This window comes from Semicossyphus pulcher, unplaced genomic scaffold, assembly GCF_022749685.1.
Source record: "Semicossyphus pulcher isolate SPU_LCO1_2020_fin unplaced genomic scaffold, fSemPul1.0.p SCAF_10, whole genome shotgun sequence".
Lineage (NCBI taxonomy): Eukaryota > Metazoa > Chordata > Actinopteri > Labriformes > Labridae > Semicossyphus > Semicossyphus pulcher.
Genome location: NW_027211604.1, coordinates 14,553,110 through 14,580,546, shown reverse-complemented (window position 1 = coordinate 14,580,546; position 27,437 = coordinate 14,553,110). Strand labels below are relative to the sequence as shown.

General features: G+C 40.8%; 1 protein-coding gene across 1 annotated transcript in view; it reads left to right on the top strand.

Annotated features, from left to right (window-relative positions):
• rxfp2a (relaxin family peptide receptor 2a) overlaps positions 1–14,467 on the top strand; it is a 38,496-nt gene extending 24,029 nt beyond the window's left edge. The window contains exons 11-20 of the mRNA XM_069667941.1: positions 2,755–2,826; positions 3,725–3,799; positions 6,709–6,780; positions 6,855–6,926; positions 7,033–7,262; positions 9,945–10,090; positions 12,191–12,286; positions 12,875–13,043; positions 13,833–14,051; positions 14,202–14,467. Coding sequence (XP_069524042.1) covers positions 2,755–2,826; positions 3,725–3,799; positions 6,709–6,780; positions 6,855–6,926; positions 7,033–7,262; positions 9,945–10,090; positions 12,191–12,286; positions 12,875–13,043; positions 13,833–14,051; positions 14,202–14,467 — 1,417 coding nt within the window. The remainder of the gene's footprint in view (positions 1–2,754; positions 2,827–3,724; positions 3,800–6,708; positions 6,781–6,854; positions 6,927–7,032; positions 7,263–9,944; positions 10,091–12,190; positions 12,287–12,874; positions 13,044–13,832; positions 14,052–14,201) is intronic.
• The last annotated feature ends 12,970 nt before the right edge of the window (positions 14,468–27,437 follow it).

The following is a 27,437-nucleotide window of genomic DNA, read 5'->3' as shown; positions in this document are numbered from 1 at the left end:
ATGTTCCTCGTGTTCCTGCTCTGGTTCATCTCTGACACCAAGAGAAAGATTAAAGATGAAGGATTATGTGGTATCAACTTTACTTCATCGTGCAGAGTTTAGTCTGCTCAAAGTTTGAGGAATTACTGACAATTGGAGGAATTTGAACTGTGAAGATCAGAAAGTTCAGCTCAGGTTTTGCCCCGAACACAGCCCCTCTCTCTGTCTCCCACACAGCGAGACACTCTTGTCCACTTTAATGATTTCATTAAGAAGCTAATGCTGCGTTCCATAGAACTGGCAACTGGGAGTTTTTCCGACCTCCGCCTAGAAAAATTGCTCTGGAACGTCATTCAAAGTCAGAGTTCCTACTCGGGGCAGATTCATTTACCCCGACTTCACAGAGAATCGGATTTCTAACGTCAAACAACAATGGCTGCACACATGGAGAGGGAAATCGTTAATGTCAACTATCAACTGAAAAGCAACATAATATACAGCATATTTGCCTGCATTTAATTGAAATAACAACTGCTATCATATAGTAACACATGTTCTGCATGAAAACATTGATGTGATAAGGTAGCTAGTTACTGTAAATAATCTCTGAAAGTTATTTTCCCTCCTCTAAAGTTAAGTGAGGCAAGTAAGCATGAACTGCTGACTAAATTTGCTAAGGACTTGCCAAAGAAACATCACTTCGTCACGTCATGTTTTTTTATTTAGGTTTGGAGTTGTCGAATTCAGAAGTCGGACATTTCTACTGGGAAGTTCTCAAGTTCCCAGTTGTCCGGAGCGTTACCTGTTCTATCACATTACTAAGAAGTGCGTACAAGGACACACGTAACCGCACCTCTTCCCAATGTGTTGACTTCAAATAACTTGAGACGTGAAGGGACCTGCTGTCTTTTTAATGTGTAGTGGAAAACTGAAATAATGAGTTTGAATCCCAAAGATGTCTTTCAATGTTTTATCATGAAAACCTTTGCAAAGGGGTCAGCAATGTATCTCACACAGAGTTCGATCAAGACTGACGAAGAATCGCCCCTTCCACAGAGGTTAACATCTTGATGAATGATATATACTGTATATATATTTTTTTTTAAGATTATTTGTTTGGCCATTAAAGGACAGGTGAAGAGAGACAGGAAACATTGGGAGAAGAGAGTAGGGGATGACAGGCAGCAAAGGGCCGAGGGCGGGAGTCGAACCTGTGGCCTCTAACCATGGGGCGCCAATGTGGGACTTCACAGATATCCAGACAGTGTTGCATGTGTGACGTCCACGGTTGGCTCCGGGTGTAACTCTTGATTTTCCTCGCTGACGGTCGCTTTCCTTTTTAGACTGTTTGCCTTCATCTGAGCGTCGAATTTGCTTCTTGTTCTTTGGATTTTCACTTATGTTTGAAGTTGTATCTGTAGTCATCCATCTTTTCTTTGTTTGTTCAGCCATAGTAGATTACTGTTTACTCGCAACACTTGCAGAGAGCGGAAAAGCAGCTGCTTAGCTCCGCCTACCCTCTCTGGCAGACCAACCACAGCTGGGTGATGGAAAACGCGTCACTAACTGAGCGCCGCTTGTGATTTTTTTCTGCGAAAGGCGCCACAGACACCCAGTCTGTAATAATAATATATACTGCAAATGCAAAAGCTTTCATCAGCGGGCCATAGGCTCAGTCACCATTCTGTTTCCTCTTCGATAGATGGGGACTTAACAGACATTTACATGAAAATCTTGCAGATTATCACTTAAAACAGGTTAACGTATACATTTCTCTTTCAGCACGCACCAACATCTTATGTGATAATATGCATTAAATAACATTATGGGACAAAAGTTTTCTTGCTCTGTGAGGACAGACGCAAACTCTGACTTAAACAATTTAAACAAGTAAAATGATTTTAATTAAAGTCACAGGTAGTACGGTAGTGCGGAGAACGGTAGCAACTATTGGCAGCAGATTTTGTACTTTTGCAGGCAGAGATATTTTTCCAAAGACAGGGAAAGTATGGTAATCAAAGTTTGTTCCAAATGTGTGAGAAATGGGTTTAAATTCCTCAAATGACAAAAGAAGGTGCTTTAAACACTAATCTTCAACTTGACTGTAAAACCTTGACACAGTGAATATCAGAAGAATTGAAACTCTACCTATATTGCAGCCATTAACCAAGGAAAAGGTAACCAGAAAAGACCAGAGATGGTTTGATGAGGAACAAAGAGCTTCAGATTCAGCTTTTTTCACCTGAAGGACACACACGCTCTTTGTGTCTGAATGACATGGAAGAGGACACAATTTATCCGGGCCTGTCTCTGCTTAATGTCTAGAGAGCAGATAAGTACACTAAAACCTTTGTGGAGAAAGTTTTTACCACTCTTCAGATGCGGGCTGAATCCTAAAGTCAGACCTGGATCAGAAGATTTGCGGACTTTGCGGGAGCCTCACCAGCAAGTCTTAGTGCAGAGAGTTGTCCAAACCCACAATCCATCCAGTCTAAGAGACAACCTTTAACCAGACCTTTGCCAGCTTCTAGAGAGTCCGCTTGTTGTGCAGACTTGAACAGACTTCACTACATTAAATTACCCACTGAGGTCCCGGAGGGCTCTGTCTGCAAGGAGGGATGTTTGGATCCAGCCAAAGAGAAACCCACTCTGCAAAGACCCCGTTTTCTCTTAGTGATCGTACAGATTCTTGCATCCAGTCCCAGCTGGGATCCATCACAGGGGACTGAACAGCATCTGTCAAATGGTTTCTGACAGAAGCTCTTTCCTCTCCAGGTTACTGATGGACAACAGGATCAGACAAGTTCCTGAAAACACCTTCCAGTCTCTGTGGAAACTGGCTGAACTGTGAGTGTCTCTATCATTCTGTTCACGTAATCGATTCACTTTAACTCATCTAAGAGGTGGTTGGTGTGATCAATCACCGGGCTTCAGTGGAAACTTTCCTGCTCTTGTGGTGGTGATTGATTTTTCACAGCCTCATTTAAATATATTTAATTTCTAAATTAAAATCATGACAGAATAATACAGTGATAAATGTGTTTAAATTAGATTAATTAAACAATGATAATTATTTATTGTCACTTAGTGGTTGGTAAGACTGGAGCAATCCTCCAATCTTACCAATATGCAGCTGTCTAGGGCGAGAGGCGGGGTACACCCTGGACTGATCGCCAGTCAATCACAGGGCTGACACATAGAGACAGACAACCTTTCACGCTCACACTCACATCTACAGGCGATTATAGAGTCACCAATGAACCTAACGAGCATGTCCTTGGACTGTGGGAGGAAGCCTGATAACCAGCAGGGAACCCACGCATGCACAGGGAGAATATGCCAACACACAGGAAGGCCCACTTTGTCCGAACCGGGATTTGCAACTGGAACCTTTCTGCTCTTAGGTGACAGTGCTAACCGCTGCACCACCGTGCCACCCCCAAATAAATATGACATTTGAAATTAGAAATGAATTAGCAAGTATGTAAGAATTCACATAAAAACAAATGAACAGTTTGGAAAGAGATGCTCAAATGTTTTCCTTTTGGTCAGTATGAATAATAATGATGTTTCGCTCATTTTAAAATTCAAGAAAGACTCAGAACTTTTGTGAAGTGTATGAAAAGATTCAGTATCAATGCTTTGGTTTAAAGATTTGTTACGTATGTTTCTCATTTGGCTTTTGTCTGGAATAATAATTTCTTTCTTCCTCCCTCTCTATTGTCTGCATTTCTTTCGTGTTCAGGAATCTGTCCAGCAACAGGATCAGGGAGCTGCCGAAAAACACCTTTAAGAGCCTCTCGAAGTCGCTCCTTAAACTGTGAGTAGCTGAAAGTCTGGCAGCGAGGAGCGATGTGCTTCCTCATGTGAGGATTAGAGCAGCGGATCAGGGTGAAGTGGAGTATACTAGTGTGAAAGTAGCTCATGGGATTTTAAGGTTGGGTTAAGTGAACACAGCAGAACTCTAGCTTTATTAGAGATGTTAGTGTCGCCTTTTACTATTCCCTTTGATGCTACTTTGTACTGAGAGGACAGTTCCATATACTTTATTGTATTTGTCAGACAGTAGCAGACTGGTACCCTACAAATTAAGATTGAATTTACAGATTATAAAATATGTTGCATTGTTATTAAACTCACAAGCAGTATATAAAGTAGTGAAGATAAGCTCCAACCACAACAGCACAATGCTGCTTATACATTATTGGATCAGTAATAATAAGACAATAATATCATAAATAATGTTACAGCACTCAGAGGGTTCAGTTTTCAGCATAAAAAGTACTTATACTTTTGACAATTTAAGTCTATTTTCTAACTGTTACACTCACCCTAAGGTGGCACTATGGGGCTAACAACAACCCACAAACGGGCCCAAAATAAACCATATGAAACACCTGAAGATGATCAAAATCTATGGGATTTATTATCTGACACTTTAAGAACCAAATCATTAAATATAGACTAACTGAGGATAAAAGCAACAAAAAGTCCGCCAAGAAAGCAGTCCCCACTCCAAAGGCCTCTTTCCCCTGTCCTCTGATGTCAGCGCTTCAGTTTTAAACACTGCTCCAAGGCCGGGTGCACCGCGTTGACAAACAGATTCACCTACAGAGTTGAGACAACAGAAGGGGACAAGGGAAACATACAGCTGTAACTCTTACTTAAGTGACATTTTTAAAGCAAGAAGTTGACTTGTAGGATCTAAATTATATTTAATCACTTGGGGATGTGTATGAGCAGAAAGAGTAAAAATGGAGAAGATGGTTCACACACGATGAAAACTTTGCTGTGATTCTTTTCATTGTGTTCAAAACAATATAAATATCTGCAATATATAAGATGAATGGGCTGTCTGTGGTGGAAAAAACAAGCTCGTATAAATCACTGTCATAGGAAAATTGTTTCTGTCAACAAAAACAACTTTCCATTGCTGCTGTTTCACTCGTTTGTTTCTTTGGAAAAATCTAACAGCTGTAGCACAAAGACATGTTTGCATTCAAGGGGACATTTTAAATTCAGTCTGTAGGGACTTTGCTTGGGGACTGGAGGGTGGCCGGTTCAAGTCCTGGTGTGGACCAAACATGGAAATTGGTAGCTGGAGAGGTTTCAGTTCAGTTGCTGGGCACTGTTGACGTGCCTTGAGCAAGCCATCGATTAATAAAATATATCTTCTTCTTCTAAAAACATAATGATGGCTTGTTTCCTGTTGGCCTTACAAATGTAAGCAAGTTTGGTGCTTACTAAAGTCAAAACTGCAACCATTACAATCTGAATACACAACCATCACCATGGAAACCACTGTATGAAAACAATAGAGTTTACTGAGTAATACGAATATTGGCAAATTACTCTTTGTATAATCAGTGTTTATTACTAAATAATACTAATACTAATCATTAGTATATTTAAACCTTTCATTTGTGCAGGGACTTGTTAGCTCAGCCAGAAGCAACTTTTGAAGTAGCCTGATAGACAGTTTGTCATCATGTGTTTGTGTGTGGTCTGTCCCGCTGGTACATGAGGTTTAACAGTTATTAGTGGTTTGATTTGAGGCCCAAGTAAAGTAAAGTCTCTCTCAATCTCAGAGTCTTTTATAAAATCATGTTTTCCATGTTGCAAGACAATATTTAAAACCTGCCCAAAAAGATTTGTTGGGTTACAAATTTGATTTGATGTGATGTTATCAAAACAGGGTGAGAGTTCACAGGCTGACACATTGATGGCATGGGCGTTTGATTTATATATTTAAAAAAAAACTTCAACAAATCATACTTTAGTTTATTAGTTTATTTGACATGGGCCGTGCACAACACAACTGCTGGGCTACAGTTTACACCTGTGGTCCCTGGACAGGTAGATCTAAAAAATACACATTATAATACAAACAAGAGAAACAAGACAAATTAACAAGTTTCACAAACAGTGATTCACTTAAAAACAAGCTACATTTCCTTCTCTGCATGTTGGAGGACGGTTCTATACTGAGGTTAAAATCCGTGATCACATGACTGCTTTGCCTTTAGCCATGCTTTAGGCTCTGTCTTAGAAATACTTTGGCTGGTGCAGTCTCTGTTGTTCCACCTTTTTGTTGCTGATTGTTTAACGCCATCATAGAGTCAAACCGAACTGAGACAAACTCTGCTTAACAGCTTGGGGGTTATCTATTGAAGTACATGCACCACATAATAATAAAGTACAGACAAACGCTCTGACTTGAAATATAATTGGATGTAGATAAATATGGAAGAAGGATATGCAATGTGAAGAGAGAGGTGCTGCAAACAACAGACAGTATGATAGCGAGGACAAATTTCAAAAGCTCACATTTTCACTGCGTTTAACTAACTGCATGTTTTAACCCTCATCTTTGAATTCATCGCCTTCTTGTTTGCTATGTTACTCTATTGTTGCAACTTTTACATGTTCTGTTCAATGCCTTAATGCAGTGTGTAATGTACTACAGGTCTGCATTAATTGTAATTTTAACGATGTTAGGGGTCGTAGGTCAATGGCTAAACTGTACCTGGGTATATTGTAGCTGTTAAACAGGTTTGCAGGTATAACTCAACCTAATGTGATGTCACGACTGAACACATATATAAAGTATTCTGTCTCCAGTATGAAGTGCAAAAGTCGTATGCCTAAATTTTCTTCATGACAAAAACATCTGGATATCAGTTTGTTACATTTTACAGAGGCCGACTTTTTGTCTGTTTCTTGTTGCAGGAATATTTCCCACAATCCCTTTCTCCACATTCACCCCAGCCACTTCAACCACCTGACACATCTTAAGTCACTGTGAGTAAACGCACACACGCAAAGGAGCTGCTTGCTGCAGCCTGTGCGCTGCTGAAATGCTCTGTTTTCTGCAGGGCGCTGGAGGGGATAGAGATCCCCGATATTCAGACCAAAATGTTCCTGCCTATGAAGAACCTCTCCCACATGTACGTACAATCCTCCACAAGCATGACAGGCCTTAACCATGATTTCTCACTTCTTTCTTCTGCTATCACATATCTATTTTTTATTATTTCTCTCTGTCTCTGCCAGCTACTTCAAGAAGTTCCAGTACTGCTCCTATGCTCCTCACGTCAGGTCGTGTAAGCCGAACACAGACGGCATCTCATCCTTTGAGGACCTGCTGGCGAACATGGTGCTCCGGGTATCTGTCTGGGTCATGGCATTCATTACCTGCTTTGGTAACCTCTTAGTCATCGGCATGAGGTCACTGATACGAGCTGAGAACAACCTGCATGCTGTCTGCATCAAAGTCCTCTGCTGTGAGTAACCACACACTTTCAAAATGTAAGTCTGCTATGTGTATGAGATACTTGAATAAATGTAGCATGTAAGGGCACTGATAAACATCACCCTAAAAACAACTGTTCTTAAAGGGCCAGTCGCCAATTTTCAACCTCAGTCCTATCATTCTATCATGGGGAGCTAATGCCATTATGGAAGGAAAAAAAATGCAGTTTCGCTGTGTGCCTGAGGACGCTATCCGCTTCTCCAATGGGCCCTGGGAAACCTCCGCCAGACTATCTGGTTGAGGCCAGGGAGCTCGCTAAGCTACACTTCCTCAATCTAGGACGCCCGCCTCCGATGTCGTGTCTCGTTCAAAATCGTCAGGTTTGAAATGTAGACTGCAGACCTGATGATTTTTTAAGCAATCCACCGGTATATTCTCGTCATATTTCAGATTGTGTTCCGCTCTTAGCCATTGCCTGCAGTGAAAACAGTAGTATTTCACTCCAGCGTCTCTCGCTGGGCCGTTCCTTTCAGAGGGAGGGGCACAATGCACGCTGGGTGTTGTAGGAATGTAGAATGGGCGAAACCTTGAGCTGTTTGTACAACTTTCTCCACAGCAATGGCGCCAATTTCAAATATTATTGCTTCCATCGATTACAGAGAACACCAGCTTTGACTGACGGTGGCTTTTTCCAGAGGCGAGTTGCTCCTTTAAAAGGAAACCAAAAGGAGCATTAAATAAACAGTACATATGCAAATGACTCATCAAACTTTTTTTAATAACATAATGTAGTCTCTTAGCTACAGGACCTCTATTTCACTGCTCACTGCTCACAAATAATAGTAATTGCCTTTCAGTCTGTTTGTAGGCCAGGAGGAGAATACTTTGACATTAAAGGGATGGTTGTTCTTGAGTATTAAAAGGTAACTACATTTACACAAGCTAAAAGAGACGCAGAGATCTAATGGGGTTTTAAGGAATACAATTGCTGTTGTGAAGATTAACTTTACATGTCTGAAATTAAATGTCATAATTAAACATATTGGAATCAATTGTAAAATGAGGCACTAGGTGGAGCAAAACTGCACTATTATAGAGATCTTATATCTCCTCTATATATATATATACAAGATCGGTTTACTGTGACATTACAATAAGCCTGGAAATAAGGGATAGGTCTAATGCTTTGTGGGAAGTTGTCACACTTGAATAATTTATCACACAGAGAGATTGTAGAGCTGCTCGTAGTATGCAGTAAATAGAGGCCAGTGGTTTCCTTTTCTTGGGCAAGATTTCACGTGTGATACTGTATCTAAAATAGTCTGCAGTGAAACAGTGAACTAAAATATAGATGTGGGAAATACTTCCAATCACAAGGGCCTGTGGAATCGTAAGAGAAAAAAATCTCACATTACAAGATGTAGCTCGAAGGAGAAGTTTTTTAGCTTAAACAAAATTCAGACGTTGTGAGTGACTGACCGAGAATGAATAATGCTCTCCTATCTTTACCAGCAGTATTGGCACGAACTCCTTCAGATGACGGCAGTTGAATTGACCTTCCTCTTCCCGTAGTTCATGTTTTATGCTCTATATTTTATATCTTTTATCATTATGACTCATCTTAGTTTTATAGACTACAGTAAAATAAATTGCAGTGTTGAAAGAACAGCATGCAGCGGCCGACTTTTAAAGAGCATTTTGTGGCTTTAGCGGTTCATTCAACTTGGCTACAGTCAGAGAAGCTTCCAGACCAAATAGACGGTTTTATTTTTGCCCTGCAGCATTTTTTGCTAACACAAAGACCCTAAGTGAGATAGATGAGCACATTACATTTTTTTGGTAAAATAATCCCATAAAATATCTTAAAATTCTTTGCAAAGAACGTCTAGTTATCATGACTGATTTTAAAGCAACCAGTGATGCATATTAAAACTCAAAGGCAAGCACTTCAAAAGACAGAACATTTTCCAAAGGGACGGAAGTACATTTAAGATTCCTCTCTGCCTTTAATAGACAATTTGTTACATCTCCTTCCTGGTTCACCTTTTGTTTCTTCTCTACTTTTGTCTCGCATTATCCATTACACTTTTCTTTCATTCTCTTTGAAAGCTTAACTTGAATTACCCCCGTCCCTCTCCGACTGTCCTCTCTGTGCCCCTCGTCCTCATCCCTCCTTCTTATTCATCCTCGAGGCTTTGTTCTGCTCTCTCCTGTGTTCAGGATAAATCTTTCCAACAACTGCTGTAGCGTCAAAGCCTGGAATAAAAGTTTAATCTTATCCTCTAATTTCCTCATTCTTATGTAAATTTTATTGCCACATGAAAACTGAAATGATGCTGAAGCTTTAAAGTTGAGTCAAGTGGCTTCCTCGAGTCTTATATTAACCTGATGAATCACCTATTTGCGCACCCTCCTACACACACACCTGCACACAGTGGCACTGAAATTGGAAAAAGGGTGTCTAGTTATGCTATTCCCTCTTACACTGGACACATTTACAGCGATTCTAAATCACTTTGCAAGAACATTCAGCCGTAAGTTGTGTGTATGTTTCTTTTCTTTTCTGTCCACAAGAGTCTTAGTGTGCTGCTGCCTTGTCTTTGCCAGGGCACTCTCGAAAAGTAGACATTCTTAATGAGACTTAAAGATACATCTGGGCTACTAGCAGCTGACAGATGAACTCCTCACTGAGCACCTCTCTCTTATCGTTCAGGTGCAGACTGCCTCATGGGCGTGTACCTGTTTTTCGTCGGGGTGTTTGATGTGAAGTTCCGCGGGCAGTACAATCGTAACGCTCTGCTCTGGATGGAGAGCGTGGAGTGTCGCACCATTGGATTCCTGGCCATGCTCTCCTCGGAGGTAATTAACATAGATTAACATCACCACACATTAATATTTATGCAGACAGAGACCCATGCGAATCTGCTGTCTGCAACGGAAACTGTCAAACACAATAAATATTGTACAGTGTATCTGGTCTTTTTAAGATTACAGGCTCGTATTCTGCTGGAGCTGCTTTTTCAATGATCCCATATCAGACGCAGCTGCTTCCAGCATTTCTTCAGCCCCCTTTCCATTTACTCTGTAGGCCTTTTATAGTACTTATCTCAAGGGAGAATTTTGTTATCTGTTTCTGCTTTTAATGCTTTGTTGTAAGCCTTCAGGGAGTGAAACTTTAACAGTCTATACATGCTTAATCTCTATTCACAGATTCCGCATAATAATGCAGAGTGCAATCCACCACTGTAATTCAATCCAGGATCCCTCTGGCGGTCATCTGTCATCATTTTTTTCAAACACTATAAATGGACATCTGCATGCAAGACCAGCTAACAGTCCGCTCTCAGATCCTGCTTCTTAACCCTAACTCCACTTTTGCTTCTCAAGTTGCTAGTCGTACTCTAAACTATGAATGAATGGCTCTGTGTTTTAAGTCTATAGTGCACAAACAGGAGGTTCAACATTCCTGCCTCCTGTTTCAAATCATTCTGCTTGGACAGTTGGCGGACGTAAAGAGCAAAAACCTGTATTAATGTGCCAACAAGCAGTGAAGAAGAATGCTGGCACGCATACAAGGATGTAAACACTGCACACTTATTACTTTGTTTGCAAATGTTTGATGCAGAAGGAAATGCACAGACACTTAATGAGTTTTAATGGAAACAATGAATGAAAACTAGAATTGTTTGTTTACAAGAACAGTGAAGGGGACCTTTTAATGTGGGTTTATTCACTACTGGATCAGATCATTAACTGACGTCTGATGTCAGACTTTTTAAAGCATCAGTGCACTAAAACAAATAATGGAATTTATGAACATCTATGTATATTTTTTTCTACTCAGCATAGACTGTATAAAATGATGGACGACATGACAGCTCCCTAAAAGTGAAGCCAAAACATTTTGAGCGCCCCCTGCTGACTGGCTGCAGTATAGGTCATAAAGCCCGCCTCCTCCATATTAACAGATGGGACATGAGTCAAACTATAAAATCAAAATACACGTCAAATAAATGTTTCTCAAACATGGTTTCTGTCATTATAGTTAGTTCTTATGCTGATTTACGTCCAAGTGTTCATTTTTCTGACAAGTTTATTTTTAATTAGTTATTTGATGCTGTAAAAAGGATGATTGACAGCTCTGTTGACAAATACGGCTCCTGCAGCCGATCTGTTCCTGATTAGCAGAGTAGAGGAGGAATGGTGAGAGGAGACATAACTAAGACAATCACTACAGTCATTGAAGTTTACATATCTGTGAACGTCTGCTTCAGACCAACACAAGAAGCTGCTCTGCTGTTAAACACGCCGACATGCGGGATCCTTGCTGTTTGTTTCAGTAAGTTAAGTGTGTGTTTGGGTTAGTGGAAGTGGCTACGGTGGCTCCACTTGCCGATCTCTACTGTGCAGTTCTGGCTCCAAATAATCACCATCGCAAGATGGCAGCGCCCGTCATGGGGGTATTTTTGCTTCAATTTCGTACAATGAGAGCAGATGGAGACACGTCGTCCAGCTTTATATACAGTCATTGCTACTGAGCAGAAATTAATGAACTTTACTAATGGGTATTTTAACTTACTTTTTTATTACTTATGCTTTCCATTACTACAAAATTACAATATTTTTGAAAGTTTATAATTTATAAAAGGATTTATTTTCATAGCTTACTGTCAAGTCTTAAATGGCTTTAACAAAAGCTGTTAAATGTACCACCAATAACTTTCAATAAGTCTTTCCTCCCAACTGCATTAGTACACACTGAAAATCTGTGACAACACTAAGAGATAGTTATAGTCAACAGTCAGCATTTTTCTGCAGCAAGTTTCAAGCTTCTGCAAGTTGATTCTGCTTTTGTATTGGCTCGAGGATTACCCCACACACTTTAGTAAGGGGAAAAAAAGTAATAGAATATAATGATGTGCTTTTAAAAATGGTTGTCAAAGTTGTATTATTCATCAGGTGTCTGTCCTCCTGCTGACCTACCTGACTCTGGAGAAGTTCCTGGTCATTGTCTTCCCCTTCAGCAATCTGCGTCCTGGCAAACTTCAGACTGGGGTGAGCTATACTGCTAATCCAGGAAAGAGAGTGCCTGCTGAATGCCTAATCTCAACATAATGAAAATAGATCATTTTTTCTTGTTTGTGGGGTTTTACATATTTACATCTATGAAGAAGCAATCCCAAATTGTACTGCTCACTTCAGTTGTCTGTTGTGTAAAACAATCATACAACCTCACAGTGTGAAAACATTTGATCTGCTCTTCTGATGTAGACGACTTAGCAAAGCAGCTGAGGAAGGAAACAAACAACACAGAACTTCCTGTTTCCTTTAGAGAAGCTCAACAAAGCTGTGTTAAAACATTATATAACCAGCACAGTATTAATTCATGTTGCAGAACTGCTGTTGCATTCATGCTTCACAATCACTGCTGCATCTATAGACTACAAACGTCCAATCATATTTATGTAGGTCTAGACTGTAGCCATGATAACCTGAATCCTCCTTGCTACTTAACTAAACATTTGTTGCAGGATTTAGTCATTAAAAAGGCGGTCAAAATGTGGAAATCCAGTGTGTCAACGATATGCTTAATTATTTTCACTGTCAGAAATCCTCACAGCGTGTTTGTCGTCCTGCTGCAAGGTGGTCTTGGCCTCCATCTGGCTGCTGGGGTTCATTATTGCTGCTGTGCCCCTCATGAATGAAGACCTGTTTGGAAACTACTACGGCTGTAATGGGGTTTGCTTCCCACTGCACTCTGACAGGCAAGAAAAAGCTACCGCCAAAGGATATTCCACTGGGATTTTTCTGGGTAAATTAAAGGAAAATACAGATTTGTTTCACCTGAAGGCATTTTACAGTGAAAACTGTTTTTAGAGATGAATATTTTTATCATATATTTACTTTTAGCTCCTGAGGGCACCTCCAGAAATATAAATTCATCTACATTTAAGCTCTTGGGAGTGCCTAATATGTGTTTTATATGAATATGTATTAATATGCAAAAATGTGCACACATACTAAAACGAAAGGACAGCTCTGAAAAGAGGAAATCCTCTTTGGTCCAACGAGAGACACTGAAATCCTCTACAGATGGTACAAGCAGTGTAAAATGATAAATGCACTGCACACTGAGATTTGATACTGAGCTGCAAATCCAATAAGCCTTTCTGTTACTTACTTTTGAGACCAAACTTTCTTTATCAAACTACCTGAAGGTAGAAGGATTTACAGATGAATATAATGCAGCTTTATTATTTGGTCCCGAAAAGTGCAAGAACTTTTAGGGGGTTAAAATCCCCAGGGGAACTAAAACTGGAACTGTATATATGTTTGAGAAAGTGTACTGTACATACTGTAACTGTGTTGGCAGTGGTGGGAGGTTACTGAGCAGATTAACTCAGGTCTTACCTTTAGTACAGTTTTAGGGATTTTCTCAACTTCAATATTTTCATGGTTTGCAACTTAGTTTTCTGCAGAAAACAGAACTAGTTATTTTACCTTTGACACTTTAAAGAACATTTTTCTGATAATACTTGTTCTTTTAAGTGAGAAGGAGTTTTTTTAATACCTGATTAGAATAGCATTTGCATTTCTTTAGGTCTAAACCTGGTGGCTTTCCTGGTGATCGTCTTCTCCTACTCCAGCATGTTTTACTCCATCTATAAAACCGGCATCAACGCGAAAGACCTGAGGAGCAGGCTGCACAGAGACGTGGCCGTGGCCAACAGGTTTTTCTTCATAGTGTTCTCTGACGCCCTCTGCTGGATTCCCATATTCTTGGTGAAAGTCCTCTCACTGTTGGAGGTGGAAATACCTGGTAAGAAAAGACACAGAAATACTCTTAATCCTCACCAATTACTAGATGTCTCTGCAACACATCAATGTACTGTCTGAATCTTTTACTCATGGAATAACAAAATAAAAAGCCTCCACAGCGACTTAAAATTTTTCTCTGGTCGTCCTTCAGGCACCATATCCAGCTGGGTAGTCATCTTCATCCTTCCCATCAACAGCGCCCTGAACCCCATCCTGTACACCTTGACCACCAGCTTCTTCAGAGAGCAGGTGGAAGTTTTACTCTGTCGTTGGCAGAGGAGACACATCTTGAAAAAGGACCGCAAAAGCCTCACCTCCTCCACGATCTTCATGGAGACGCCACGGGCTCCTTCCTTCCAGCCGTCAGCCTACCTCCAGCAGCTGTCGCTGGCTGGAGCAGACCCTCGCTACGCTTGAGGCAGGAAGGAACTTCACCTGCAAACTACTGGTCGAGGGCCTAAAGCGGGTTATATCTTTAGGCTCCTCGCGTGTTGTAATGAGTGAGCTTGCAAGTGGAAGAAGCTGAACAAGCACTGAGCTGTCTCATTGCGCTCTGAGGTGCTAAACATTTGACAAAAAAATAGACTTATGTGTGAAGCAGTTTACACTTTTGTCCTCCCAAAGGGAGCACTTTGTGACCTGTGGACACGAGGAGCACCGTATCAAACCACCAGGCTTCTGATTGGTGGATGACTTTCTGCACCACTTGAACTACAGTCTCCCTCAATGTGACGCCCATCAGACACTGAGCAGAGGAATAGGTGCAAGGATGAATTGTTTACATAAAACAACAAATGAGTCTTGGACTCCAAAAAATGCCGCACCCATACATGGTTTATGGATTTATAATGCATATCAAAAATTACAAAGCAAGTCAGTTGAAATAAATACAAAAAACAAAATAAAAAACTATACATATTTAAAACTCAAATGCCAAAATCCTGCTCATGCTTTTGATGTCATCCAACAATAAAAACACAAAGTCGTTTTTTTATATTAATGCCTATATGGCACAATTCAAATTACCAAGCCTGTTTATAACAAACATTTATTATGCTTTCCAAATAGCTTATTTCTGATACTCATCCTGCAGTATTTCTGTTTTTTATTGTCTTCTCTTTGTGTCAGTTTTTCTTCCACTATCGGTTGTTAAAACGACTGGCCTGATTATATTTTCCTCTGTAATACTCCTTCTCATGAGCATCCCACACACAGAAATGTAAATGATGATCACAGGAAGGATTACATTTACATTTTAGCACAATGTGTTATCATTCAAAATGATACAAAAGCCATTCATTAAACAAATGTGAAAAAATGTTAATGGCATTGAAATGATCCATTTTTAAGCTAATCATGTTATAGCTATTGAAGGAACTGACAGTTAACTACCGCATAAAATGTCGTGAGCTTAAGGTTACCATGACGACATAAACTGGGCAGTTGCATTTGGATTATCTTGAAATGTTGAAATTAAGTCCAACTGCAAAATGTTATTTTTAATGAATTAAGGTTATTAAGGTGTTATGATAACATGTACAAGGCACTTTACATATGGGAGAAACCAGTCAACCAATGGGAGGCAAGCATGGGAGAAAGAGACTTGACCATAGACAATCACTGAATGTCGTGCATCAGTATTGTGTGACTTTAAACTGAGGCCAATTTGTGCCATATAAGTTGTTCTGATTTAATGGGGGTCATCTAAAAGTTTACTTGTTTACTAGAAGCCAGTTTGTACAACCTTTCTGCATGTACAGTATGTGCTCCCACTACCAGTATGGTGCAGCTCGTTGAATCAAACCCTTTTAAAATGCCACATTTAAGTCCTTAATATGAGACATTTGCTTAATACAGTTTGTTGAGGCTGTATTCGCAGATGTCAACAGGACTGTTTCTATTTATACTTTTTGATACTGAAATATGATATGCATTTGATTTTGCTGCCTTTAAAATTTCATTGAAAGACAATCATGAACAACTGCGTAATGATGAAAAAGGAACAAAATAAGGAAAGTTTTCAGGTGAATTTACAATTTTTCAAGCATACCAGGCAACAAAACTCCCTGAGGATGAAAAAAGGACTATCATTTCCTATATTTACTTTGCAGATGTGCATTTGTTTGTTTTTAAAAAATAATATTTGGTAACGCAGACCGTCTTTACTGTGGACATAATGTGTATATAATGGTATGTTTGTTGGAGTCAGGTTGAGTTTTGTGTTTATTGGTTTATCCACAGTGATTGCGCTTAAACGGAAATAATAAAAAAGGAACAAACTTGAAATACATTTTACCCATTTTGTGTGAGCAAAACATACGCACACACAGACATACACAATCTGCTGAGTAAGCATTTCTGTTCCTAAAATAATTCAAAGCTACATAAATGCGCCAAATTAAGGAGTCAAGCACTGCCCCACTTTCTGGTTTCCTTCATCTATTTTTTTTGCTAGCTGAGTTTTCTATTTATATTCCGGGAAAAAGGACATCTTGCATTGGGAACAGTAGCATTTTATCTTATTCCAGATAAGACTTTTATCATTCAACACTACAGCTACACACTACATTTTTTAGCTATTAAAACCTCAGAAGCCAGTTTAATCCTCAATGTGTAGATGTGAACATGGTAAATAGAAAAACATGAATGAAGTACAGTGCAATGAGTTAGGATCGCTGAGTTCCAAGGTTTTGTGAGGAACATCTGTAACTAATTGGGCCTCTTTAAAACTATTATTTGTTATTTTCACCTCTATCTGACAGTTCACAATTAGAGGCATACAGAACAGGGGGTAAAACATGGCACAACAGTTATAGTTTGGGACCGGCCCTGGTTACTCAGCCATGTAATGTATTCATTAGTTATGTGTGCAAGAAGAAAAGCTGACTGTCTGTGCAGCTGCCTGTGATAAACGCGTCTATTGTCCTGCTGCAACACGTCTTTTTAATTTTCTTCCACAGCTCCTTCATCACTTGATTTGACCGCACCTGCGCCGCTCAGCATCCTTCCACAGCGGGTGTCCTGCCCTTGGACCAAGGTGCGCCCCTAGCGACACGATGATGGACACGGCCACCTACCAATAGGACACGTTACTTGCCTCAGTTTCCAGAACGTTGTCATCTGATTGGTTGCTAAGGGCGGGGCGCTGTCATCCCAAGCAGTAGTGCTGTCAGCCGGGGCGGCACGACTACTGGAGGAGAGAGACGAGACGGATTGATGAAAACAAGCCACAAAATCACAAAAACAAAGAACCCGAGCCTGGAAATGATCCTGTAGTCGCCACGGTCGACGCGGAAAAGGTACCGTTCAGTTTAATGTCGCATTAGCTTCGTTTCTGTTTGTGTGTAACGGTCCACTGTTGACTACAAAGGCAGCCGAGCGATGTCTTGATGTAACATCGATATAACTACCACAGGGGCTCCTACTAGCTGGTTGGCTACCGAGTTAGCCACAGGCGTAGCTGGTTATACTGGTCGACTACCGTTCAATGAAAGAAAATGTGTCTACCCTAAACACGCGTCCACGTTTCCTTGATAGTAGTCAGACAACGAACAATGCCGCGTTTCTTTGTGAGGCACATTGGCTGAGCAACAGTCTTTATGTTGATGTAAATACACACTTCGTGATGGCGGTGAACGCTGATGATTTTCACTGCTTGTTAGCTAACAGCTAGGTTGCTTACATTAATGACACACCAGCCAAGTCACCAATGCTAGCTGCTAACGATGGGGGCATAAATAAAACATGTAGCATCTCGTAGTGTAACATGAATGTCTGGCTGGTCCTGTCTGATATAGTGTCTGAGTAATTGGACCCCTCACTGATGTTTTTCCTCATTGTGAGGGTAATTATGTGTTGTGGATTAAAAACACAGCCTTCCAATTGTGAAACTTAAATTGGTTTTGGTCCAGTGGCGTGCATCTTCCCGCCTGAGTAGCTGTGCACTTTATTATTCTTCTGCTGAGATGCTCAAGAGTCAGCTTGCACGTTTTGTATTAGAAAGCCAGTATTACAGCATGTATTATTCACACACTCATACAGTGTACAGCCAGATCCACCCTTGCGGGGGTCCCTCATTTCTTGTTATCTTGATGTATATCTTTTGATTGTGTTGACATACTGTTGCAATTTGTTGTTAATTAGCATCAGGATGATCATACTCCCATTTTCCCTGTGACTAGTTCATCTCCCGCAGCCCGGTCTACCCACTCCTCTTTATTCCTCACCCTCCCTCCCCTCCTTCCTCATGACTCAATCATCGTCCCTCTCCATCTCTCCAGCTGTTTGGCACAGCCAGTCGACAGCGGCGACCCAGTTAACTCCATTGTTCTGTGTCTGGACTTATACGCTACAAGTAACACACACAGACAGCATGTCATGTGTGTCAAAGAGCTGTGCATATATGATGCTCCCCCCACTTACTACATACCTAATTCAAATCTAGGGCTGATGTTATGTAGCCTTTTTCCCCCCTTAACTTCAAGTTAAGGTATTTCCAATACATATACAATAAGAAGTGACTGGTTGATTTCAGGAGAAGGGACAACTACAGCATGAATTCAGTGTAGACACATTATGCAAAAGCTTTTCCAAGAATGTGAGGAAATTAGGATTTTCTCCTGACTTAAACATAGTAATCTTTTCTAATCACATGTATGTATGTTGGTATGCATGTGGAGTAGGCCTGCTCGATATGGATCAAATTGCATTGCAATTATTTCAGCAGATGTAGTGATTGTATTATAATAAGTAGGATGAGGATTTTTGGCATCGGCATTATTATTTTCTCTGAAAAACTCTAAAAATCGTGATGTTGGGGTCTGTATAAAGCAGGTGTTTTCTTCATTATAATGCTGTTTTTTCACACATCTTATCTGTATGGAAAAATGGGTCTTCTGCAATTTTGATTTCACATTCTGCCATTTTAACATTTAATTGTGCACCTTTAATGTGGAGATGTATGAGGATAAACTCAGCAGGCTAGTGGGCCACGATTGGCCACGAAATGTATTCATTTGTTGTTTTTATGTTGTCAGAAACAAATTGACCTCATTGATAGTCGTGCAGTTCAGTGTAGTCCACTCCGACTGGAGAACAACCTTGCTTTTTTTTCCTATCAACCAGCGTGCATTTTATAGTTCATTTAAAGAAGGATTTTAAAGGGTCAGAGGCTTTTCCTTTCCCATATAATCCTTTAAGTGAAAAATCCCTGGCACTAAATAAGCATTAAGAGTTGTTCCAGTTGTACAGAAAGGGCCTTCTTAATGTCTGGTTCTGACCATATGTCCGTTTTAAGTGTAGAAATTATTGAGCTTCCGCATGCTGTACCATACATATGTTGAGATGTTGTTTAATCCCACATGTGTGTCTGATTGTGGACATCAGACATCAGATTTGAGTAGAACTTCTAGGCCTAGATACATTTAAAAAATGTCTCCTTTAACAGTGACAAGTACAGTGGATTGTTTTACATGCAAATGCTTGACATCTATAGACTTATTAATCTACACAAATGTATTGACCTCCAGTGTGTCCTCTGAATACTGTAGTGTCATGGAGCTAAGGTGCAAGAAACAAAGAGTTAAAGCATCTAATAAGGGATGAAACTACCATAAGGCCTATATGAGTCTATTTATGCTTTATATAAGTGTGGCAGTAGTTAGTAGTTAGTGACAGGAAACCGGGGGAGAGTAGGAGGAGGGGGTATAACGTGACAAACATCTTTAGCTCAAGGCAGCTATGCTGTGGTTTAATTTGTGTGTGTCACAGTACAAGTTCACGGTCGGTTGTTTTTTTACCCAGTGACACAGTGCTCTATTTTAGCTCGTGTGCAGGAGGCCACTGATTGCTCAGCTCGCTGTGAAGATGTCAGTGAGCTGCATCCGCATGCGGCAGAGCGGCAGAAACAAACCGTCTGTGACCTCCCACACTCCTGACTGGTCAGCCTCAGTCAGCTTATCTTTCCTCGCTGTCATCGTTTCCAGAGATACCACCCTGCACCTCACTCCCACTGGCTTACGTAACCTGGTGCTTCTGCCAGACACACACAAGTCCACACATACTCAGAAACTTTGGCACACACACCTCAATCACATTCCTTAGCATCACACTCCCTTTTTTTCTTTGCCTCAGGTGCTGTTGGAGATGATTTCATGGGCGAGCCCTTCTGCTGAATATTGCTTAAAGAGCACTCCGAACTATCTGATAAGCCTGTTTGAGCCACGTGTTGACATAATTATAGGTATAGAGAGTTAATTAATCAGACTTGTGTGTGTTGTGTTCAGTTTCAGATAATTGGTTGGGGAGTGTTATTTTCCTGCTCTTAGATTTGATGGAGCTCTGAGGCTGTTTGCATTAGTCTGCACATTAGAGACCCCCAGAGATAGTGTTGCATAACACAGCTCCATACGCAGGGCGCATACAGAGCTGCATGTTTGTATGTTTTTGCACTTATGGCTAGTATTTGTGCATTAATTAATGAATGTGGTTGCATGTTTTCTCCCTCCTTCTTTACAGAGTTCATAACTATAGACAGATTTTAGAAGTGCTGCTCGGTCTTTATAGTAATAATATGCATGCGCTCTTTGGACACTTAAGGTTCTCTGTGCTTAATTCATGTGTGAAGGAGTCATCACATGGGTGAACTCTTAATGTAATGAACTGAATGAACTCTTCAATTCAACTGTGCAATATGTTGACATAACACCGTTCATTTGTAAATAACTCTTATGCATATGCATCATACTTTCATATTGAATTTAACTTTATTCAGCATTTAGTCTTTATCTTTGTCTTATTGTATATAATGCACATATTTTTCATACTTCTATTTCATGCCATATATTTCTCCATGCTTCTCTGTATCAGAGCAGCTGTAAGAAGTATTTCTGATTCTGACAAAATATAGCGTAAAATCCAGAATATAAGTCACATTGGAAAATGTTTTTTGAAGGGCAGTTGGATTTTACATTTTTTCATACGTTTAATTTTTCACCCATGCAATGTCTCCTTCACAGATGAATGAATTGACAGAACATTAACCTAATCTAACTTAATTTAATCAGAAATTTAAGCGTATTTTAAGTCTTTTTTTCCCGTCTTCCAGAGAAGCAATACTGCTTGCTGCAACGAAGGTTAAACTGTCTCTGCTCAGAGGGCGTCTTAACATATTTTTTAGTCTTTACAAAGGAACAGTAGATGCCTGAAATGAAACAAAGAAAAGAAAAATGCCCCTTGAATCAGATATGTGACTTACTGTAAGCAGAATAATTATTCCTGTGCTGGGCTGAAGGGGGCGCCATTGTAGAGGCGATGTGTGTCGGCTTGATGATGACAGGAGAGGTGAAGGACATCTCAATGTTATTATTGTCGTATCAGCAGTGGCAGTAATCATAGTTCCAGCTGTCATACTATGACTACAGGTTATGGCAGTGTTTGTGTTTTATATAATCAAACCTGATGCATTTCTAATGAGGAACCACATTTGAAATATTGTCTGTTAAATTTACTGTAGACTGGCTCTCGTCTTGTCCGATTCTGGTGCCCTATCCTGGTTTTAAACCACTGAATGACGGCTGAATTCGGTCACATAAACAGGCTGCTGCTGCCTCCATGCTTGCACATACGAGGATAATGTTCCAAAATGTGTTAGGAAAGATGTTGCAAGAAGTAAAGGACATCACCTGCCTAGTGCTGCTTTAATGCAGCATAATGCGACTACACACATGCAGTACACAAACAGTATCATCTATCACTGACTGGGCGTTTGCAAACCCAATTTTGGAATGCATAATGACAACAAACAAATACCAGATCAATAATTTAAAATGTCAAAAGCATTGAAAATAATATGTCACAACAGGATGTAAAATAATGGCAGCTCAGGATGTTACTCGCTGCGCTGCTGTAACCATTAAAACCACAGTACATCCCACTGAAAGTAGTAGTACGTTTATATCTTGTATACTTGATCATATGTCCTCTGCATAAATCTGTGGGAACAGAAAAATGTCTGCGATGCACAGCTGCATTGTTTGTCACAAAGAGGTTGATCCTCGCGGTGAGTCACTCCTATCATTAATTCTACCCTTCATGCTGCTGAACCCCTGAACTGCTGAAGTCTGTAAGCCAAAAGTAAACTTGTTTATGCCCTCATTTCTCCTGTCGGACCGGGTTGCCGAGCATCCGGGGCGATCTGGGCGACTGTTAACGAGACAACATATTTGAGTGGCAGGAGAAATAAAAGTTTTTTTCCGCTGTGGCAGAGCTCTCGGGGGGTGCAATTTAAACGATAAGTGGAGGGTTGATAATCAGGGGAGAGGTGGTTCAGGGGAGGAGGCGATGTAAGTGGAAGATAAAAAAGGTGTCTGCAGTGAGTAAACCATCACCCAAATCTAGGGCCTGTAAATACTGTCTTTTTTAAATAAGGCCAGTTAATACACAAATATTTGCTATTATTACTAAATCATTGAAGTCAGTGGGTGATGATGAAGAAGTGAAGTTCAGACGAGGAAGTAAAGAAGCAGAGGAGATTGTTAATGATCATAATAAGCCCCAAAGAGTGATCGTGGCACATTCCTTGTGGCTTTTTTCTGCTCTGACATTTTTGCGTTGGAGAGGAAATAGTTTCATATTTCAGACGGCATGTAAAGCTGGTTGGCACTGCTTTGACAGTTGTGAGGTTGCACTTCTCCTAGTTCTTCCTAGTGTGTCTGTTTGGGTGTGTTTTGTTGTCTCAGTCAGTGGGTTACAAGTGATGCTTAGCTTATAATTCATATTAAGGCTGATTTACATGAAACATCTGCTTACAAACCCAAGAAAAATTAGGTTTAGATTATGAATAGGAAATAATTATGAGCATTAGTGATGGCTGTGGCAGTGGCATGAGAATTTACTTCCACAGAATATGGCATATTCTAATAATGAGTGCATTTTTGAAAGGGGACTTCCTGTTCGGTCACAACAGAAAGACACTAATACCCCTTTCCCATTGCCAGTGGAGTATGCTCCTGTCTGTTTCTTTTCTGCTGCGTCACCGTCTGACGTCACAAACGCGCCGGAGACAGGGTTAGCATAAAGTGAAGCTGTTCCGATGGTTAGGTCTTTATTGTATCTATTACTCATTCAGTCTGTTAATCAAACTTGGTGGCGACAAATTTGGAACGATGTTCGAGCGCTGCTCGGACGGAGACGGGCAGAATTTGTAGCTGAGATGACGAGGAGTCGCAGAAGTTACCGACGGAGCATAGCATCGCACCGGAAAGCGGGCAGAGATTAGCGTGTCAACACAGGTTTGGTGTTCCCATCAATGCTGATTCGATAATTACCCGGGTCTACTGCAGAGTGATTTGACCCGGGCCTTTCCCACTAAGCAAAAAAGCAGAGTGTTCGCAGGTTTTTTGACCAGTGGGAAAGGGCCAGGGATAGACCGATTATCGGCCGGGCCGATTATCAGCGCCGATATTCGGCATTTTGCTGATATCGGCATCGGCCTTTTTTTTTTATTTTTTTTTTTTAAATCTGACGGCCGATAAGAGTTCATTTCTTTGCAAATTTTATTTAACTTTGTTTTATTTACTTAATAAAACTTCAGGAAGTTATTTATTCATTTATTTACATTTTCAGTTAACTTTATAAGAGATGCTGCTGACCCTGGGAACTCCCTGCGATTTTTGTTTGTTTGTTTTATAAACATATGCTTAAAGGCATTTAAACAAAGTTAAGTGTTGGAGTTTGTATTATTCAAAATTTTGAAGCCAATATTTTCACTTTTACTGCGAATGAATATCGGCTCCAAATATCGGTTATCGGCCTCCTTGACTACTAATAATCGGTATCGGTATCGGCCTTGAAAAAAACATATTGGTCTATCTCTAGAAAGGGCTTACCTTTATCTCACATCAGTGTTATCAACCTTCTACGCAGACACTTTTGAACCCATGTTGAAAACAACCCAGAGACTTATTTACATCACAGAGTTTAAAACAGTGTTAACAGAGGCATAGATGGGATTATTGACTGTGTTTGACCTACTCAGCATAAACACAACTGACTGATCATGTCAAGCAAACAAGGGAGCGACAAACCTTAGTAGCTTGTCAGGGAACCCCAGTGGAGCCGGTTATCATCCATCAACCACAGTGGAGCTCAATGTGTGTTTTCAATCCGAACATTGTAGATGGATATATAAATAGATTTGTCAACACCAACCCTGCGCCCTACTTCTCTTGCCAACCCAGTCCTAAAGATGATTGGTTAACCTGAGTGTTTGTCTTGATTGGTTAGCCAGATTTGTCAGTTAATGACAGGATAAAAACAATCTCCTGTTTGCGTTTGCTCGTGTGTGCGCGCCTGTGTGTGTGTGTGTGTGTGTGTGTGTCAGACTTGATATTTGGCTGTTGCGCTCCCCAAGGGGATGGCACGCCTCTCTAACTGACTTTGGCACCGTGCCTCCCTGCTCTTGTTTGCCACCTTTAACCATTTCCTTCCCGCACGGTTGATGATGAAACACATTTAGAGAAGCTGTGGCTTACTGTTAAAAAAAAATCAATATTAACAACTCAGAAGAAATTGATTATGTCTCATGCGCGTCAAGGAATTCAAGTTAAGGGCTATTTCCTCTAGATATGTGAAACCGCAGTCAGTAAGTGAAATTATTTTCAGTTTATATACGAACAACACAGATAAAGATATAATTGTCTGTGCTGTAAAGTAGCCCCAACACATGCAAAAGACTACAGGGCTCACACACTGCCATCGTCTTATCTACATAACATGTGCGGCTGTCTTTATAAAAGAGGATATGAAAGTCGAGTTGTTTTCACACCTATGAGCTCTCTGGTGCGACACTCAATGGAGCTGATGTCATGACAATAGTGGCGTAAACAGCAGGAAGTCACCTCAGGGTGGGTATCTCCCGAGAAATACTACCTGCTCTGCCTACAGGAACAGAGAGTCAGATACAGGACGAAAAAGAGTGTAAACTGAAGTGTTTGTTTAAGCAGTTAAAGTGTTGAGGGAGTGGGGGGAAGTGGGGTCTTATTTTAGCATTAACAGTGAAGATTGAAGATGAAGCATTACAGTAACACGTGTAATTATGGTTAGACCAAACAGCACACTGTACTTCCTGTGAGATTTGTGTCTGTAGATAAGGGCCCGGGAGGTCATACGGGTTTTGACTGAGTCTAGGCTAGTTCCTGGTCGCTTTTCAGGAAATTGCTGCCATCAAGAGTGACTTCAGCTTAAGTTTTTGAAAAAAAAGTAGCTCCTCAGTCAGTAATTTAAGATTTAAAAGGTGTATCTGCAGGGAGAGATTTCTGCTCAAACCCTCTCTGTCTGTTCCCGTGTTCTTCCTGTTTGTGTTTGGCTTTGTTTCCCCCTTCTGTAAAGGGGTGTGTCCGCCCTCAGTAATCCTACACCGTTAACACATTGAGGTTACTGTAACTGGCTAAACAGCCTCGACCAGTGAGTGCAGGGACTCTGAAAGTCTTACTCACACCCACATGCCATGTGTTGGCTGTCTGAATCAAGCGCACGCATGCCGTTCTGTTGTGCTTTACTACTAATGTGAGACAGAAAAAGAGAAGAAAAACAGGTGTGCGCAAAACAGAAGTTATGTTCTCATTGGAAAAAAAAAACAACCAGAGAGAGAGAAAAAAGGAGACGTTTAGAGGGAGAGGAGATAAGAGAACCACCCAAACTTCCCAAACCACCCAATCAAGCTGCGTTCCTGGAATTGGATCCCTCCCTTGTTCACCACCTGAGAGCGGAGAAACAGAGACGTGCCTCAGAGGCTCAGAGGAGCGAGAAACACAGAGAGAGAGGCAGAAACAAAGCACAGGTGAGAGCGAAAAACAGCCGAACTTTTACAGAAACAAAAAAGTGCCTCTCAAGCAGAAGAAGAGACAGAGATTGTTTTTCTTTTAAATCTGAAGCAGGTGAGTGGCAAAGAGGCTCTGGAGAGGAGAGCTGTGGATCTGTAACAACAAAGCAATGAGCTCACCTTCTCTGGATTGAATGAACTCAACATAAAGAGAAGAAACCTTGTGAGAAGAAATTGGATACCACAATGTGGACAAAAAGGAGATGAAGAGAAGGAAAGCAGGGATTTTAAGACTGCCTGAACAGTCTGTTTGAAACCTTTTTTTTTTATACCAATGTTTTTCTTCTTTTTTGTTGCTGAGTCTCATGTCAAATCATCATGTAGTGCCCCCTTGCTAGCTCCAAGGAGGGCCAGGTTTGGACACTAAACTACCAGGAGTGTGTTGGAGCCCATAGCGGAGACATGTCTCTAGAAGATGTAAGAAGCACCACCAGCCTCGGAGCTGAAAGCGGCGCCTCGGACCACTGCGACGGCCACTCTCTGAGCCGAGGTCAGAACCAGGATCCAGAGAGCCAGAGCCAAGGCCAGGATGGGATCGTTTTGGAGCGTATCGCCTTGCTGTCGTTGGACATGTTTGACCCCAGCGACTTCACCGGGAGGTTCACTAAGATCCAGTCTAGGTCCAGGAAGAGGACGAGGATCATCAGAGGTAAGAGGAGAGCAGGATTTCTGGTTTTATTTTTAGAGGAGAGATTTGATTGAACGTCCTGGAACAATTTGGTTTCATAGTAATCCTCCTCAGTTTGAATGCGAGTGCTGATTTATTATGACCTGAGGGTTCTCTCCCTGAGGGCTGGAACATCCAGCTGAAAGAATGATCCTCAACTTCCCAACAGGAATGTGGGCTGGGTTTTCATCCAACCTGGGATTTGATATAGTGTGAGATCTCTTCCTACCTGTGTGACCCTCGCTCTCTGTCTTCCATAACAAGGCTCCCTCTCTGCTGCGACTTGACGACTTGACCTGACAATCGTCTTTGTTGTGGCTTTTGTAGGACCCTGTGAAAAGTGATACCTTCTGTGTTCAAAGAAAAAAAAGCACAAGATTGGGCTTTTCCACTAATCCTTTTTCCAATGAATGGGGAAAAGTCCCGGTTTTGGATGTGAGTGCAGATCACTTACCCTTTTTTAACTTACCTTAAATTCTTGGAAATCATGGGGAAACACCTAAAACAGTGGAAGAACGCCAAGACCTTATTCAGTCTAACAGAACTGGGTGTATTCAGTGGTCATAATACTGATTGGACATTTTAAATACCTACATTTTTCCAGGCACAGCTGCAGGGTCTGCCTTTAATTCATCCCTAACTTTAGTTCCCAAGCTTATCGCATTGGAAATGGTGGTCCATCTGGGCCTGAACTTGTAACCTTTTAGTTGCGGGGTGATGTGTTTATCTGCCCTCCGTCCTTGTCTTCGCTGTTATAAATTACAATAGTATCCATTGAGCTCACCATGGAAATCAAAATGAGCCTCTACACTGTCGTTATTTTTCATGTTATTGACATA